A 17,520-nucleotide genomic window follows, 5' to 3' on the forward strand; every position below is an offset into this window, starting at 1 on the left:
TTGAGGTTAGGTTAGGGCTGGCGGCTCTGAAGTCCCTAAAACTTAGGACATTGGAGCAGGGGGCGAGAGGCACAGGGGAGATAAGTGCAGTGTGTCCCCAGTGCCTGTACGTGCCTCACCTCCACAGTTGTGGTCATTCCTGTACATTAATTACTTGACATTTCCTTTAGATTAACTGATTTAAAACAAAACAAAACTTAACAGGAGTTAGTTTTGTTCTAGGAGAAAATGTGAGAAATTACAGATCTGTGGGAGTTAAATTTTTTCTGAGTGTACATTAAAACATGTACCTGTTGACCTGTTTATCAAGAGCCACCTAAAATTCTCAGACGAGCCTTCCTTTGGAAAATGCTGGTTATGAATTCCACCCTTCATTTTACACATTTTACACAGTCTCATTGGAGACTGTGAAGCCCAGCGTGAGGTAGGGAGGGGTTTGCTCAGGGTCACGCAGCACAAGTAGGGCCAGCGCCCCATCCAGCCGGGTGGGGCACAGCAAAGGCTTCCCTCTGTGAGAGGCAAGGCACCTCCCCAAGTCAGAGGCTCCTCTGCTTGGGCGAAAGCAGCTGATGGATTCGGACCTGCACCCACAGGGAAAAGTGAGTTTGGAGAGGTGTTCCTGGCCAAGGCCCAGGGCTTGGAGGAGGGGGTGGCGGAGACCCTGGTGCTTGTGAAGAGCCTGCAGAGCCGGGACGAGCAGCAGCAGCTGGACTTCCGGAGGGAGTTCGAGATGTTTGGGAAGCTGAACCACGCCAACGTGGTGCGGCTCCTGGGGCTGTGCCGGGAGGCCGAACCCCACTACATGGTGCTGGAGTACGTGGACCTGGTACGCTGGGCTGCGGGGGGAGGGGACCTGGGAGTCTAGGGCTCTGGCTGGGGGTGGGGCACCACGGGAGCCTCCTCTCACCTGGTCTCCGTCTGCCTGCCCTTGCCTCCTTGAGACACTCAGCCTCCGGTCCCTGCCAGCTCTCTGACACCTGCCTGTTCATCTTTCCTGTCCTCCAGCCCCGTGCCTGGGGGTCTGGTCCCCGGTTCTTCCCAGCTTCTCCCTCTGTGCACCACATGGATGCATTCCAGGCCTTCTTCCTTGACTTGGGTTTTCTTTGGTTTGTCTTTTTTCCTTCTCTCCAGGGCTCATGACCCTTTAGGAATAAACTTAGCAGGACTGGTTTTCCTTCCTGGCATCCCGTACCATCTGGGGCACCGGTGTGAGCCCAGTTGCCAGCCTTCTCTTCCCACCTTAGTTGCCATGTCCCATTATGCCTCTTACTGTGCCTCCCTCCCCCCCCCCCCCCCCCGACCGATCTAAGCCTTATTCCCTTGGTCCTCAAGCTGCTGCTTGTCACACCCTCGCCCAGCTCACAGAAAGGGGAGGAGCAATTCTCTTTCCATTGGCAGCTGCTTATGAGTACTTTATGGATATTTCTGCTGCTGCTGTTCCTTCCCTCCTCCCTATGTTTATCAGATAATAACCCCCTGGGGGACAGGGGTTCCCTCTCAGGTCTGTGAGGCTCCCTGAGGGCAGGGGCTTTGTCACCCACCTGTTTGCAGCTCCCCTGAGGGTAGGAATGGCAGTCCCCCAGTCTTTCTGACTGAGAGAGCTTCTAAGAGCCATTTTCTATACATTTTTAAATTCCCACTGGACTTCCTGCAAGGGAGTGGGGGTGGAGGTTCAGGTCAGGGCTTCTCACCTGCACAGGTAGGCACTCTGTGAGCACCTGCTTGGTTTGATGCTTTGGAGATAATAGTTGGCCTCTGACCTGACAGCGATGCTTGGCTTTTCCCTCAGGGAGACCTCAAACAATTCCTGAGGATTTCCCAGAGCAAGGATGAAAAACTGAAGTCACAGCCCCTCAGCACTAAGCAGAAGGTGAGGACAGGGCAGGAGAGGTCCCCAAGGGTGGGCCAGCATCATGGGCAGCCACCATGACAGAGGTGCCACTGACGGAATGCTCCCTGTGGACCAGGCGGGACTTTACATGTGTTATCTCTGTGATCACAACTGTCCTCTGAAACAGATGTCATTTTGTAGATAAAGAACCTGGGGCTTGGAGAGGTTAAGTGACTTGTCCCAGATCACATGGCCACCAAATGCCTGTGTGTTGCTGTGGTGCCTTCATCTCGAAGGGCTGCTCTTGGCCCTTGCTGCTAGAGCAGTATGTCTGCCCCCTGCAGTGAACACTGAGCTGGAGGAACCGCAAAGGGGACAGGCAGGGCAGGGTGTGGCCCCGAGAGTGTTTCATCAGCCTCTGAGTGTGGAAGTCTCTTCTGTGAAAGGGCTGCCCGTGTTTCACTCCCTGTGGTTTCACACTCTCGCTCTCACTTGGGTTGTGGGCTCCCAGCCTTTCCTTCCGGTTCTCTTCCTGCCTTCCAGGCACAGATCCCTGGCTGGGGCCCCATGGTGGAGCAGACCTGGCTTGAAACAGTGAAGCAGGGAAAGCTTGCCTACTGCCCCCTGCCCTCCTCAGACGATACCTTGATACCTTCTGTGGCCCAGCTCTTCCTGCCCACAGCCTCCTTCCTTCCCCTCTGAAATGGATCCGCCTCCTTCCCTGGGACTGGGCATTCTGCTACTAAGCTGATGGCAAAGTCACCTCATAAACCAGTCACAGTGCAGGGCAGGTAGGCAGTGACTGCTAGGGCCCTCCCTCCCAGGTGACCATTCCTTGCCTTGTAGGTTGACCCAGGTCACAGATTCAGGGGCAAGAAAGAAAGGTATGGCTGGTTGATCTGTAAGGGGAATGGGACCCTGGCCACCCCTGGGGAAGTGGCTCTGCACCCTTCAGGCTGGCTTCCTCATAATTTACCGAGGCCCACATAGGACAAGTGACCTGGCCCCAGGTCACCCAGAGCTGACCTCCTGATACCAGGCCCCTGTCTCCACCTCTCAAGCTGCAGGAACTGTCTGCAGTGGCTGTAGATGGAAAGCCACAGGACAGGATGTGCTATTCCGCCTAAGTAGGATGTCAGGGCCCCAGAGTTCACAAATCAGGACATGCAAGGAGCCAATGAGTCTTTACTGAGCCAGTCATGGCCCTAAGGGCCCTTGGGGCTGCAAAATTGAAACTGCCAGGCGTCCTTGGGGCATTTAGGATCTAGTAAGGGAGCTTGGGAAAATGAATATGGCATGTGCCTTACAGACTTCAGGTACTACACAGGAAGTGAATGACAGACATAAATTAAGAGACATCGAAGACATGCATCCTTTAGGTGGACAGACGGTGTGGTTAACAAAGAAGGTTTCCTGGTAGAAAAGTAATTTGAGTTCAGTTCTCAAGGAGAGGAAGTAGTTGAATGGCAGGAAGGGAATGGCTTCAGGAAAGAGGGGAGTCAGGTAGGTTTGTTTGGGATAGGGATGTAGGCAAGCGGACGGGAAGTCAATTACCTCTGTCACATGACCTGAGGGACTCTCTTTGGTTGAAAGTCCTCACAGCCTGTGCTAAAGATCTGTCCCCCACTTTTCCTCCCTAGCATCTTAAATGTGATGGAGAGCTTTAATAAGTTGGGTTCCACACTCTTCAAGGACAATATTCTGCATCGTATGGGAGATGGGTTTTGCGTAAAATAAAAATTGTAGGTTTCTTGACCATACCTCAGACCGAGAGAATAGGAATATCTGAGGATGGGGTCTGAGGACCTGCGTTTTTCAAACAGGCTCTCCAGCAAATTCTTAAGCTCATTAAAGTTCAAGGAGTCCTGGTATATAGGATACTGGCTTTGAAATGTTTGTCAGGATTCCCTATAAGAAATGCATTTTAGGGGCGCCTGGGCGGTTCAGTCAGTTGTGCTTCTGACTCTTGATTGTGGCTCAGGTCATGATCCCAGGGTCATGGAATCGAGCCCTGGGTTGGGCATTGGGCTCCGTGCTGAGTGTGGAACCTGCTTAAGATTCTCTCCCTCTTCCCTCGCTCCTGCTCGTGCACACGTGCACGTGCTCGCTCTCTAGCTCTCTCCCTTTCTCTCAAAAGAAAGAAATGCATTTTACATCATGCCCCAAATAGCATGCACACACGTAGGGGCGCCTGGGTGGCTCAGCTGGTTAAGTGTTTGACTCTTGGTTTCAACTCAGATCATGATCTCATGGTTCATGGGTTCGAGCCCTGCATCGGGCTCTGCACTGGCAGCTGGTATGGAGCCTGCTTGGGAGTCTCTCTCTCTTTGCCCATCTCCCTTTCCCCACCTCAAAATAGGTAAATTTTTTTTAAAAAGAACACACACACACACACAACTCAAGTTAAACTTTCCAAACATTGTATTTGATGCACTTGATATTTTCTATCCTATTTTTTTTAACCCACTAAATTGATTTTGAGACCCATGTGGGGCTTGATCAGTAGTTTGAAAAATACTGGTTTTTGGGGATTCCAGGAAAATGAAAATTCTTAGGAAAGGTTTACTAAAACTTGTAGACACTTTCTTGTGCTAATAATAATCTATTGAACCGCTGCATCACTTTATATTCCTAGGGTTCTAGGGGAATGGAAGGAGGAAGAGTTAAGTTTTTAAAGAGAGGTGGAATGGTAGGCAGGGTGCTTCCATGGCCAGGTAGAATTGGAACGGGAGTGTCTAGTTGGTGTGGGGGGGCTGGGGAGAACCCCAGGAGAATTTCAGGATATCAGTGAAGCACTGACAGAAATCAGACATGGGCCCTGGGTGTTGGCATAATTATAGGTAATGCTTGTTCGAGTAGCTGATGAGATGATGGAGATTTTGAAGTCAGGGAACTGTAACCTGTGACTTCTCTTTGGGTCCCTGCAGGCTAATGACAGGATGAGGAACAGGGTCGGCTTAGCACACCTCGAGGACAACAGTATAGGCAATCAGATGCTGTAGCATGAGAACGGCACAATGCTGTCATGAAGGGTTAGCCAGAACCTGAGGAAGCCCTGAGACTGTCATGTTGGAAAGGAAGGAGTGGGTCTGGTCTTTACCAAAGAGCAGGCCTTTATAACAGTATTTGGAAATCAATCCTGTGGCCATCTGATGGCATCTTGCCCAGCAGTAAGGAAACACTTAATTGGCTTGGGCCTAACAGAATTCCCTTTTACTGTCCTCACTTAGCCAGCATTTCCAGAAGCACTGCCGCTCTGGAAAGATAGCAAGTTAGTCACCATGCCAAGTCCACTGTCTTGTGTTTCCCTTGACTAGTAGCAGATTGTTTAGCTATTGAGCCAGATCAGAGAGAGCAGGCTGGGGGGAATGCTTAGTCTGATGAAGTCACATTACAGAAGGCTTTGTCCCTGGGCGCCTGGGTGGCTCAGTCAGTTAAGTGTCTGACTTCGGCTCAGGTCATGATCTCACAGTTCTTTTTTTAATTTATTTTTTTTAATGTTTATTTTTGAGAGAGAGAGAGAGAGAGAGACAGTGCAAGTCAGGGAGGGGCAGAGAGAGAGGGAGACACAGAATCTGAAGCAGACTCCAGGCTCCAAGCTGACTCTCAGCACAGAGCCTGACGCAGGGCTCGAACCCACGAACTGTGAGATCATGACCTGAGCCAAAGTCGGACGTTCAACCGACTGAGCCACCCAGGTGCCTCTTTGATCTCACAGTTCTGCACTGACAGTTAGAAGCCTGCTTGGGATTCTCTCTCCCTCTCTCTGCCCCTCCCCCACTGTGCTTGCTCTCTCTCTAAGTAAGAAAGTAGAAACAAAAGCCTTTGTCCCGTACAGATAACCTGGCAAGGCTGGACAATGCCCTGCAGTTTTGAAGCCTGAGATAGAGTCTGGTTGTTAATGACACGACCACTTCTCATCTCGCCCTTTTACCACCAGTGGCACTTGGGGCATTCTGAGGATGGCAGTCTGGGGGCAACTTTGGGAGTGTGTGGTGACCTCTACTTTTCCTTGAAGACACAGGGGGGCTGTGCACCCAGGGGGGACTCCATCATCCTGGGGACCTGTTCACATGACTTCTTCAACTCTCCTCACTGGTTATACGTGTTTGGTTGACGCTATCTGGGGATTTTGTGTCTTTATTTTGTTAAGGGAAATACACCAAAAAGATGAGATTTTTCCCAACTCTTTTTTTTTTTTATTTTTATTTTTTTTAGTGTTTATTTTTGAGAGAGAGGGAGCACGAGCAGGGGAGGTGGGGGGAGAGAGAGACAGACAGACAGACAGAGAGGCAGAGAGAGACACACACAGACAGAATCCGAAGCAGGCTCCAGGCTCTGAGCTGTCAGCATAGAGCCCGACACGAGGCTCGAACTCATGAAACGCGTGATCATGACTTGAGCCGAAGTCAGATGCTTAACTGATTGAGCCACCCAGGTACCCTGAGATTTTTCCCAGCTCTTGATGGTATCCCTGATTCAGCACCTCTGCATATGCAGTGTCAGCCAATATATTGGATATATAGATCAGTCCAGTCTGGTGCTGGTTTGAATCAGTGCTGTCTACCAAACTTCCTGCAGTGATGGAAATATTTTCTGTCTAGTGCTGTCCGACTCTAGTGAGTCGCTAACCTCACGTGGCCACTGAGCATTTATAATGTGGCGAGAGCTCCTGAGGAGCTGAATTTTTAATTTTGTTAGGTTTTAAATTTTTTTTTTCCAACGTTTTTATTTATTTTTGGGACAGAGAGAGACAGAGCATGAACGGGGGAGGGGCAGAGAGAGAGGGAGACACAGAATCGGAAACAGGCTCCAGGCTCTGAGCCATCAGCCCAGAGCCTGACGCGGGGCTCGAACTCACGGACCGCGAGATCGTGACCTGGCTGAAGTCGGACGCTTAACCGACTGCGCCACCCAGGCGCCCCAAATTTTGTTAGGTTTTAACTAACTTACATAATCGCACAGGGCTAGGGGCTACTGTTTGGGACAGCACAGGTTTAAACCATTTTTTCATTGTGTTTTTTCCTGATGTTAACGAAGTATAGTTTTATTTAACTTTTTAACAGGTTCTATATTCCGTTTGCTTTTCCCCAAACCATTTCTTATGTGTGACTTTTACATTTTTTTAGTTTTCTAAAATTGATTTAAGTAATCTTTTTTTTTATATATATATATTTTTTTTCCAACGTTTATTTATTTTTGGGACAGAGAGAGACAGAGCATGAACGGGGGAGGGGCAGAGAGAGAGGGAGACACAGAATCGGAAACAGGCTCCAGGCTCTGAGCCATCAGCCCAGAGCCCGACGCGGGGCTCAAACTCCCGTACCGCGAGATCGTGACCTGGCTGAAGTCGGACGCGACGCTTAACCGACTGCGCCACCCAGGCGCCCCGATTTAAGTAATCTTTATACCCATCGTGGGGCTTGAACTCATGACCCCAAGATCAAGAGTCGCACGCTCTTCCCACGAAGCCAGCCAGGTGCCCCTAAATTAAAAAATTTTAATTGGGGGCGCCTGGGTGGCGCAGTCGGTTAAGCGTCCGACTTCAACCAGGTCACGATCTCGCGGTCCGTGAGTTCGAGCCCCGCGTCAGGCTCTGGGCTGATGGCTCAGAGCCTGGAGCCTGTTTCCGATTCTGTGTCTCCCTCTCTCTCTGCCCCTCCCCCGTTCATGCTCTGTCTCTCTCAGTCCCAAAAATAAATAAACGTTGAAAAAAAAATTTTAATTGAAGTATAGTTGACATACTATGTTCGTTTTAGGTGTACAACCTAGTGTTGTTATATACATTGTATTTTATGTATTCTATTTTGTATTTGTATTTATGTATTTGTATTTGTATTTATGTATTCTATATTTATGTATTCTGTTTTGCCATCCCCCCACCCCCCTCCCCTCTGGCAACGTCCAGTTTGTTCTCTGTATTTATGAGTGTGTTTTTCCTTCATTGTTGTTATTGTTGTTTGTTTGTTTTGTTTTTTAGACTCCACACATAAGTGAAGTCATATGGTATTTGTCTTTCTCTGTCTGACTTTTTCCACTGAACGTATCGCCCTCTAGGTCCATCCATGTTGTCACAAATGGCAAGATCCCATTCTTACGGCTGAATAATATTCAACTGTACATATATGCCACCTCTTCTTTATTCGTTCATCTATCAGTGGACACTTAGGCTGCTTTCATTTTTGGCTGCTGCAAATAGTGCTGCAGTAAACATAGGGGTGCATGTATTTCTTCAAATTAATGTTTTTGTTTCTTTAGGTAAATAACCACAAGTGGAATTACTGGATTGTATGGTACTTCTACTTTTAGTTGTTGTTTTTTTTTATTAGGATGTTTTAGGTTTTATTTGTTTGTTTGTTTTAAGTAATCTTTATGCCCAATATGGGGCTTGAATTTACAACCCTAAGATCAAGAGTTGCATGTTCTGGGGGCATCTCAGTGGCTCAGTTGTTTGGGCCTCTGGCTAAGGCCTGGGTTTGGCTGGGACTTCGGCTGAGGTCATGATCTCATGGTTCGTGGGTTCGACTCCCACGTCAGCCCCTGCGCTGGCAGTGTGGGGCCTGCTTGGGATTCTCTCTTTTCCCCTCCCCCGGTCCCCCCCCTCCCCAGCGCTGTCTCTCTGCCCCTCCCCCACTGCCCCGCTCCCCGCTCTCTCTTGCCCCTCCCCCGCTCATGTGCTTGCTTTCTCTCTCTCTCTCTCTCTCTCTCTCTCTCTCAAATAAACTAAAAAAAAAAAAAATGAGGGGCACCTGGGTGGCTCAGTCGGTTGAGCGTCCGACTTCGGCTCAGGTCATGATCTCACAGTCTGTGAGTTCGAGCCCCGCATCGGGCTCTGTGCTGCCAGCTCAGAGCCTGGAGCCTGCTTTCGATTTTGTGTCTCCCTCTCTCTCTGCCCCTCCCCTGCTCATGCTCCGTCTCTCTCTCTGTCAAAAATAAATAGACATTAAAAAAAAAATGAGTCACCTGCTCTATCTACCAACAGAGCCAACCAGGCGTCCCTATTTTTAGTTTTTTGAGGAACCTCTATACTATATTCCAGAATGGCTGCACTAATTTACATTCCCACCAACAGTGCATGAGGGTTCCTTTTTTCCCACACTCTTGCCAACACTTGTTATTTCTTTCTTTTTGATACTAGCCGTTCTGATTGGTGTGAGGTAATATCTTGTGTGTTTTGTAGGATTTATTTATTTATTTAGAGAGAGAGAATGAGAAAAGCACAAGTCGGGGAGAGGGGTAGAGGGGGGGAGAGAGAGAGAGAGAGAGAGAGAGAGAGGGAGGGAGAATCCCAAGCAGGCTTCACATTTGGTGCAGAGCCCGACACCGGGCTCAATCCCACGACCCTGGGATCACAACCCCAGCTGAAATCAAGAGTCAGACGCTCAACTGACTGAGCCACCCAAGCGCTCCTCATTGTGGTTTTGATTTGCATTTCTCTGATGATGAGTGATGTGGAGCATCTTTTCATGTGTCTATTGGCCATCTGTATATAGACCATTGTTTTTAAAACTTTTGACTGAGACTTACAGTAGCAAATAGCACATTTGTATCACAAGCCAACACACGCATGTGTATGTACTTTTTTAATGAAAAAAGTTTTATGAATGATACTTACCTTTACTAAGTGTTATATATACTCTGATATTTTTCATTCTATTTAAAAATTTTTATTGCCCATTATGATTCACTCGATTGGTTTCATGACCTACTAATAGGTTGTCACTACAGTTAGCAAACCACCAGAGGAGGCAGTGGGGCCCACAGGGATGTCACTCACCAGTGCACACAGATTGAGATCTGTCTTTGGAGTGACCTCCTCTTGGTGCTCAGGCTTCGTCCTCTGCTGGCCTTTCTGTGACCTGGGAGTCAGGCCAGTGAGACCGCTTGGAGCCACAGGGATGCTAAAGGGTCAGTTTGTAGCCAGCACCCCACCCCCAGGCTTGCTGATGGGAAGACAGCCCTTCCCGTGCCCGCATTACCAGTGATATGAGCCAGGAGAGGCAGCTGTATTGTTGGGGAGAGAGCTGGGCTCTGGCATTAGACTGGGTACGGAGCCTTGCAGGGGACCACGGGTAAAGCTGAGGATGAGCCCCACAGTACAGGGTGTACACGGGAGAGGCGGCCAGCCTAACTCAGGGCTTGGCATACAGCAGGTGCTCAGCATGTTCCCGGGCCCTTCTCTCCGGCTCGGTGGTTTCCTTCTTGCACCAGCAGCCCCTCTACCGCTCCCATTCGCTTGTTTTCGTTTCCGAACTTCAGGAACATAGACGCTGATTGACCATGGTCTTTGGTTAAGACATACTGTCATCATTGGTCCACACACGGGCTGCTTTTACTTAGTGTTATTTTTCATTTGTGTGCATGTGTATGTGTGTATATGTTTGGTAACTTTTGATATTTCAGACTTAAAAGAGGATAAGAATAGTTCAAGGAACCCCTACAAACCATTTGCCCAGGTTCAGTTATTTGCATTTTGCCCCATTTGCTTTATCAATCTCTTGCTATAGGTACGTGGATTTTTTTTTTTTAAGTTTTTTTTCATGTTTATTTTTGAGAGAGATGGAGTGTGAATGGGAGAGGGGCAGAGAGAGAGGGAGACACAGAATCCGAAGCAGGCTCCAGGCTCAAAGCTGTCAGCACAGAGCCTGACACGTGGCTCGAACCCACGAACTGTGAGATCATGACCTGAGCCAAAGTCGAACGCTTAACCGGCTGAGCCACCCAGGCGCCCCATACACGGATATTATTTTTATGTATTTTTTTTCCTGAACAATTTGAAATAAGTGGCAGACTTTTGACCTTTTGCAGTCAGATACATGTAAAACGGTATCACCAGGCCGTGATTTTTATTTCCTTGATAAGATTGGTTACTGGCAGCATTCTTATCTTCATTTCTTCATGATTGTATTACATGATAGGTGACTTCTCCCTTATGAATCCTGAGAGTGAGCCTGTATGCCAGGAGAAACACATAGCTGGCCAGTAACGTGTTAAATAAGCTCCCCCAGGGACCTCTTTTCATTTGTTTGCTTTGTTTTTATATACAAGGAAATGCTACAGGTCATACGCATCCCCAGTGGGTTCTCCCAGGGTTTGAATATAAGGTGACAGAGTGAAGGGGCCTTGGGTCTTTACAAGCACTCCCCTGATACTCTGCTTTTTCCTGCTTGGCATGGGCCACCCTCTCCCTGGTGGTGGCAGCCTCCTGCAGATACACTTCTCATCTCCTTTCTAGACTGCTCTCTCACCGGGACCCCTGCCCTGCTGTGCCTGTTCTGTTCCACCAACACCCAGCTGTGTGTGGTGTCCAGTGCTCCACGTGCTCCATACTTGTCCAGTCCATCGATACATACTTTTTAAATGTTAATATAATTTAATTGTGATTCCATTTAATATGTTAAGTAATGTATTATATACAATAATGATAGTAATAGCAATAATAATAATACACATGACTGGACATTTTATTTATTTTAAATTTCTTTTTAATGTTTCTTTTTGAGAGAGAGAGAGAGAGAGAGAGACAGAGCATGAGTGGGGGAGGGACAGAGAGAGAGGCAGACACAGAATCCAAAGCAGGCTCCAGGCTCCAAGCTGTCAGCACAGAGCTGACACAGGGCTCGAACCCGTGAGCTGTGAGATCATGACCTGAGCCGAAGTCGGAAGTTCAACTGACTGAGCCACCCAGGCGCCCCCATGGCTCGACATTTTAAAAAGGAGATCAGCGCGGGGCGCCTGGGTGGCGCAGTCGGTTAAGCGTCCGACTTCAGCCAGGTCACGATCTCACAGTCCGTGAGTTCGAGCCCCGCGTCAGGCTCTGGGCTGATGGCTCAGAGCCTGGAGCCTGCTTCCGATTCTGTGTCTCCCTCTCTCTCTGCCCCTCCCCTGTTCATGCTCTGTCTCTCTCTGTCCCGAAAATAAATAAACGTTGAAAAAAAAAAAAAAAAAAAAAAGGAGATCAGCGAAAAATATCCCCAACTCTCTTACACTTTGGAAAATACTTTGGCATTATTTTGTAGAGCTAGAGATACTCCTAATCCATGACCAGTGTCTCAGTATTTTAAAGAAACTCAAGCATGTATACCCATCAGAACAATTATAGCAGCACTGTTGTTTTTAGAGAGAGACAGAGAAAGAGAACACACCTGAGCAGGGAAGGGGCAGAGGGAGAGGGAGAGGGAGAGCAAATCTTAAGCAGGCATCATGCTCAGCGCAGAGCCCGACGCGGGGCTCAATCTCGGGACCGTGAGATCATGAGCTGAGCCGAAATCAAGAGTTAGATGCTTAACCCACCGAGCCACCCAGATGTCCTGCAGCAGTTTTTAATAGCCAAAAACTGGAGAAAAACAAATATCCTTTGGCAGTAGAATGAATGAATTGTGGTGTATTTATGGTGAAAAAGGACTAAGTACAGTGATCCCCGCAAACAAACACACACAAAAACAGATGGATCTCACAATATTGAGTGAAAGAATCAAGACCCAAAAGTGCTTCCAACTTTATCTGGTTCAGCGGGACTGAATTCTGTGGTTTAGGAATGAATGTATGTGTAAGTGGGAAAACTATAAAGAACAGCCAAGAGATTATTATTGTAAAAGGCAGGATAGGGGTTACCTCTTGAGAGGGAGAATATATGATTAAAAAGGAGCCCTTGGGGTTTCTGGGATGCTAGCATTGTCGGGTTTTGTTTTTGTTTTTACTTAGTGACAGTTACCTGAGTGTGAGCTTTTTAATTTGTGGGAGTATATGTATATTTTATGAAGTTTTCTTATGCAATTCACAATTTAAAAATATTTAGATTGCCCGGCTTTTCTTTTTTTTTTTTTCCACGTTTATTTATTTTTGGGACAGAGAGAGACAGAGCATGAACGGGGGAGGGGCAGAGAGAGAGGGAGACACAGAATTGGAAACAGGCTCCAGGCTCTGAGCCATCAGCCCAGAGCCCGACGCGGGGCTCGAACTCACGGACCGTGAGATCGTGACCTGGCTGAAGTCGGACGCTTAACCGACTGCGCCACCCAGGCGCCCCGATTGCCCGGCTTTTCTACTCTCTAGTCCCCAGCTCCTCTGCTTGGAGGCAGCCAGTCCCATGTGTATGTACATTCACACACATGCACAGAAAACACACACACACGCATATTTCTTGTTTTGTTTGTTTTAAGCACAACTAGCAGAAATTATGTAATTTTGAAGTAAAAAAGGAACAACCCACAAACATGTAAGCTGTGATTACTGTCCAGTTGTGTTTCACTCAACAGGTGGTTAATATGGATGTGTTCTCCCTGCCCATGTGCCACTTAACCTAATCTAACAGCTGCTCTGTGTCAGAGTGGTTCCAAGAGCTTAATTTCATTTAACGCAGTTCTTCTAACAGACCAGTGAGACAGGCGCTGTTATTATCCCCATTTTATAGAGAGGGAAATTGAGGCTGTTGCGTCTTTGCTTCAGGGCTCCCTACATGTCGCAGTGATGGCGTTGAGACCTCACCAAGGGTTGTGTTGGGGATGGTCGCCTTGATCTCTAGTCCTGGGCTGTTCTGACAGGCCCCTTTCTCGCTGCAGGTGTCACTGTGCACCCAGGTGGCCCTGGGCATGGAGCACCTGTCCAACAATCGCTTTGTGCACAAGGACCTGGCCGCTCGGAACTGCCTGGTCAGCGCCCAGAGACAGGTGAAGGTGTCGGCCCTGGGACTCAGCAAGGATGTGTACAACAGGTAGAAGGACACCGGTCGGGGTGGTGAGGGCCAGAGGGCAGGTGAGGCTTGGGGGTATGTGGGAAAGCGCTTAGTGTCTGCTTGATCCAAAGCTGGAGGACTTGGGAGGGGACAGAGTTTCCCCATCCTTTCTCCAAAGGTGTAACAGGCTTCTTAGCCAGTGGGCCACAGGTCCCTGATGCTTGTAAGTTTTCTGTCTATAAAACATTATGAACCTTTTTTATAGCTTTATAACAGTTTATATGTAATTTCACTGTCCGTATGGTTCCCTCTGTAACTTCCTAAGTTCAGTAATTGCTATCTTGAAGCCTAAGACTTGGAGCTCAGCAGCCACAGCCAGAGATTGCTCTGGAATGTGCACTCACTCTATAGCCTCTCCAGGGAACTTCCCCCTGGCTCTGACTCACCACAGTTCCGTCTGGCTGTTCCTTTAGTCGTGATTGGTTTATCACTAGTAAAGCTTTTCAACTTTTCTTTCCATGTAATGTGTTGTTTTTCACATTTTCTTTTAAACAGAAAATGCATATGATTGTTAGCTTTTATTATTTATTTTTTAATTTTTAAAATGTTTATTTTTGAGAGAGAGAGAGAGAGAGAGAGAGAGAGCGAGCGAGCATGAGTGGGGGGAGGGGCAGAGAGAGAGGGAGACACAGAATCCGAAGCAGGCTCCAGGCTGTTGGCACAGAGCCCGACGCAGGGCTTGAGCCCACAAACCTTGAGATCACGGTCTGAGCCAAAGTCAGACACTTAACCGACTGAGCCACCCAGGCACCCCCGATTGTTAGCTTTTAAAAACATTAACATTTAGGCAAATTTTGATTCTTAACCAAATTTTTACCCTCAGACCCCACGTGGATGCCTCCAAATTTCATCCAGCACACCCCCATGCTTTGCATAAATGTTAACCAATTTCTCTGAGGGCCTTGATGTAGAAAAATAGGGTTCTAGCCTGGGTATGAGACCCAGACGTGGGCTGAGGTTGGGATCCCAGACCATGTTCCCCATTCTACCCAGTGAGCCGGGGAGGCCCCACCCCACCCCTGTGTATGCTTCTTTCCCACAGTGAGTACTACCACTTCCGCCAGGCCTGGGTGCCGCTGCGTTGGATGTCCCCCGAGGCCATCCTGGAGGGCGATTTCTCCACGAAGTCCGACGTTTGGGCCTTTGGCGTGCTGATGTGGGAAGTGTTCACCCATGGAGAGATGCCCCATGGTGGACAGGCAGATGATGAAGTGCTGGCAGGTAGGCAGTTGTGTTTCCAGAGGTTGATTGCAGATGTTCTCCAGGTAGAGAGTTTGCTCAGGGTCCTGGGGCTGACTAAGCCTGCCTCACCTCTCAGGGCTGGTGTTAGCAGGTATACAGGCATGGCCACTCCAGCTGAAAGACTAATTAATATTTATATACTGATTGGTAAATAGTCTTCGACCCCAGTGCCCAGTCCAGCTACTCTGATGCCTGCCCATTGACCCCACTTCAGTCCTTGTGCATTGCCTGCCTCCCGTGCGGCATGGACCCTCTCCCCACCAGTCAGAGAGACCCCGGGGCCAGCACCAGGGGAATCATCACCTTTGATTGCAAGATACTTCCTGCACACTCCTTGAGTCAGTGCCCACCCACCACTGGCAAGCGCCCCTGACCCTGAGTTGCCCTCATGTGGCTGCTTATGGGAACTGCAGGCCTCGCAGAGTCAGACAGGTGGTTAAATGTTTCGACTAATGCTCCACCGGCCATCTTCCCTACAGACTTGCAGGCTGGGAAGGCGAGACTCCCTCAGCCTGAGGGCTGCCCTTCCAAGCTCTATCGGCTGATGCAGCGCTGCTGGGCCCTCAGCCCCAAGGACCGGCCCTCCTTCAGTGAGATCGCCAACACCTTGGGAGACAACCCGGCAGACAGCAAGCCTTGAGGAAGGAGCCCAGGCAGGCCGTGCCTCAGGATGGTGTGGGCAGGGGAGGACCTCTTGAGGGGCACCCACAGCATGATGGGCAAGATCCCTGTCTTCCTTGTCCCTAGGGGCCCTGCCCTGGGACCACAGGCACTATTAAGGTCTGGGCAGGGCCTGGGCTTTCCTCCTCTTCCTCATCCTCAGCCCTTGGGGAGGCTGATTCAGACCCAGACTGAGTGACCAGGGCCTTGAGCTGGGCAGCATTCTCTGCCCCCCCTTCTCCCATCAGGGACAGTGTGGGTGCCTCAGGTAACCCCAGTTTCTGGCCTGGGTCTCCTTCCCTTAACCAGGTTCAGTTCTGCCAGTCACCTGCCAACTTGGCCCAGGGAGGGCTAAGCTGGATCTGAGGGGAGTTCTTTAATATACTCAAGTTTCCTGGCTTGTTCTAGTCCACGGGGCCTACCTTGGGGTCTGTGCCAGGATTGTGGAAGATGCACCAGTGAGTCCTCAGCGCGTGGACTTGTGCACGCTGACCCAGACCCATGCCTCCCCCGCACCCTTCTCTCCTTTCCTCATCCTAAGTGCCTGGCAGATGAAGGAGTTTCAGGAGCTTTTGACACTATATAACCCGCCCTTTTTGTATGCACCATGGGCGGCTTTTGTATGTACTTGCAGCGTGGGGTGGGGGGCATGGGAGGGAGGGGTGGGCCCTGGAGGAGGTGGGGAGGATGGGCCACCCCTGCCTCACACCTTTGTTGTTGTTGTTGTTGTTGTTTGTTTATTTGTTGTTTTTTTTTTAACACTCGCTGCTCTCAATAAAGAAGCCTTTTTTACAACCTGCTTCCGATGCTCATTCCATGCCGTTGTCCATGGATGGTGTCCCTTCTTCCGTCACTTATCAGAAGCGGCCACATGCCTTCATGAAGTCTAGTGGGGTTTGGACAGGAATAACCAGTAAACACAGGTCTTTGTCTCTGTTTCGCAGAGCAGTTTAGAATACGGGTTGAGGATGCAAGGCCACCTCTTGTCTGTGTGACCCTGTGTTGCCCTCTGACTGCCAACTACTTATTCTTTGCTGGCTGGCTTAATCCTCATGCTCAGGTGGGGAGGGTAGGAGGCAGGGTGGGGGGACAAGTTAGAACAGGATTGGAGAAGGAATTAATAACAGATTCAGGTCTCTGAGTCCCTTTAAGATTCTAGGAGGGAGATAGAGCAGGTAGAACAGAGCAAAGAACTGGTGCTCGGTGTCTCATTGATGCCCTTGTTGAGGGCCCTCAACTGGTTTCTTGCTCCTTTGTTATTTAGACCTGGTGTCATCAATTTTATTATTATTATTATTATTATTATTATTATTATTATTATTATTCCAATAGCTTCAGCCTGGTTCCCCATCCCAAAGAAATGAGTCCGTAACTCATTCTTTTTTATTTTTATGATTTGTTTTTTAAGTTTATTTATTTTGAGTGTGAGAGAGAGCAAAGAGGGGAGGGGCAGAGAGAGAGAGAGAGAGAGAGAGAGAATGCCAAGCAGGCTCCATGCTGTCCACACAGAGCCCCATGCGGGGCTCGAACTCACAAACTGTGAGATGATGACCTGAGCCGAAACCAAGAGTCAGATGTTGAACCGACTGAGCCACTCAGGTGCCCTGTAACTCATTCTTAACTCTGAAATGGTCTGGTTCCTTCTGTTTCTCACCAAACTTCTCAGTAATGGAAATAATAGCTAATATTTATTGAATACCTGCTTTATACCAATGACTTTGCTAAACACTTAACATGCATCATTCTCATTTAATCTCTGCAACTACTCTATAGTTGTTGTACTCTATTATCATTCCCCTTTCTCAGATTAGGAAACTGAAGCTCGGGGTGGTCAGGTAGTTTCCCAGAGGTTGCACAGCTAGTGAGTGAGCCACTTATTTGTTGTTATACAGTGTGTCATATCCCTGAGATGTGTTGGAGTAAAAAAAATCTGAGAACAACTTTTCTAGAAGAGTGTTTTTTTTAATGTGGGTTGCAGCCAGCGTTAAAAAAAAAAGTAACAATAGAAATTATTAGAGTACATTGTATATACCTTAAGGGTAAGTATTCTTTT

The 17,520-nt window shown here is 48.6% G+C and overlaps 1 protein-coding gene across 1 annotated transcript in view; it reads left to right on the forward strand.

Annotated features, from left to right (window-relative positions):
- Positions 1 to 16,262, forward strand: part of PTK7 (protein tyrosine kinase 7 (inactive)) — a 64,144-nt gene extending 47,882 nt beyond the window's left edge. Inside the window, exons 16-20 of the mRNA XM_030315539.1 lie at positions 594 to 826; positions 1,790 to 1,870; positions 13,393 to 13,544; positions 14,608 to 14,786; positions 15,287 to 16,262. Coding sequence (XP_030171399.1) covers positions 594 to 826; positions 1,790 to 1,870; positions 13,393 to 13,544; positions 14,608 to 14,786; positions 15,287 to 15,447 — 806 coding nt within the window. The 3' untranslated portion in view covers positions 15,448 to 16,262. The remainder of the gene's footprint in view (positions 1 to 593; positions 827 to 1,789; positions 1,871 to 13,392; positions 13,545 to 14,607; positions 14,787 to 15,286) is intronic.
- The last annotated feature ends 1,258 nt before the right edge of the window (positions 16,263 to 17,520 follow it).

Source organism: Lynx canadensis, chromosome B2 (assembly GCF_007474595.2).
Source record: "Lynx canadensis isolate LIC74 chromosome B2, mLynCan4.pri.v2, whole genome shotgun sequence".
Classification (NCBI taxonomy): Eukaryota; Metazoa; Chordata; class Mammalia; order Carnivora; family Felidae; genus Lynx; species Lynx canadensis.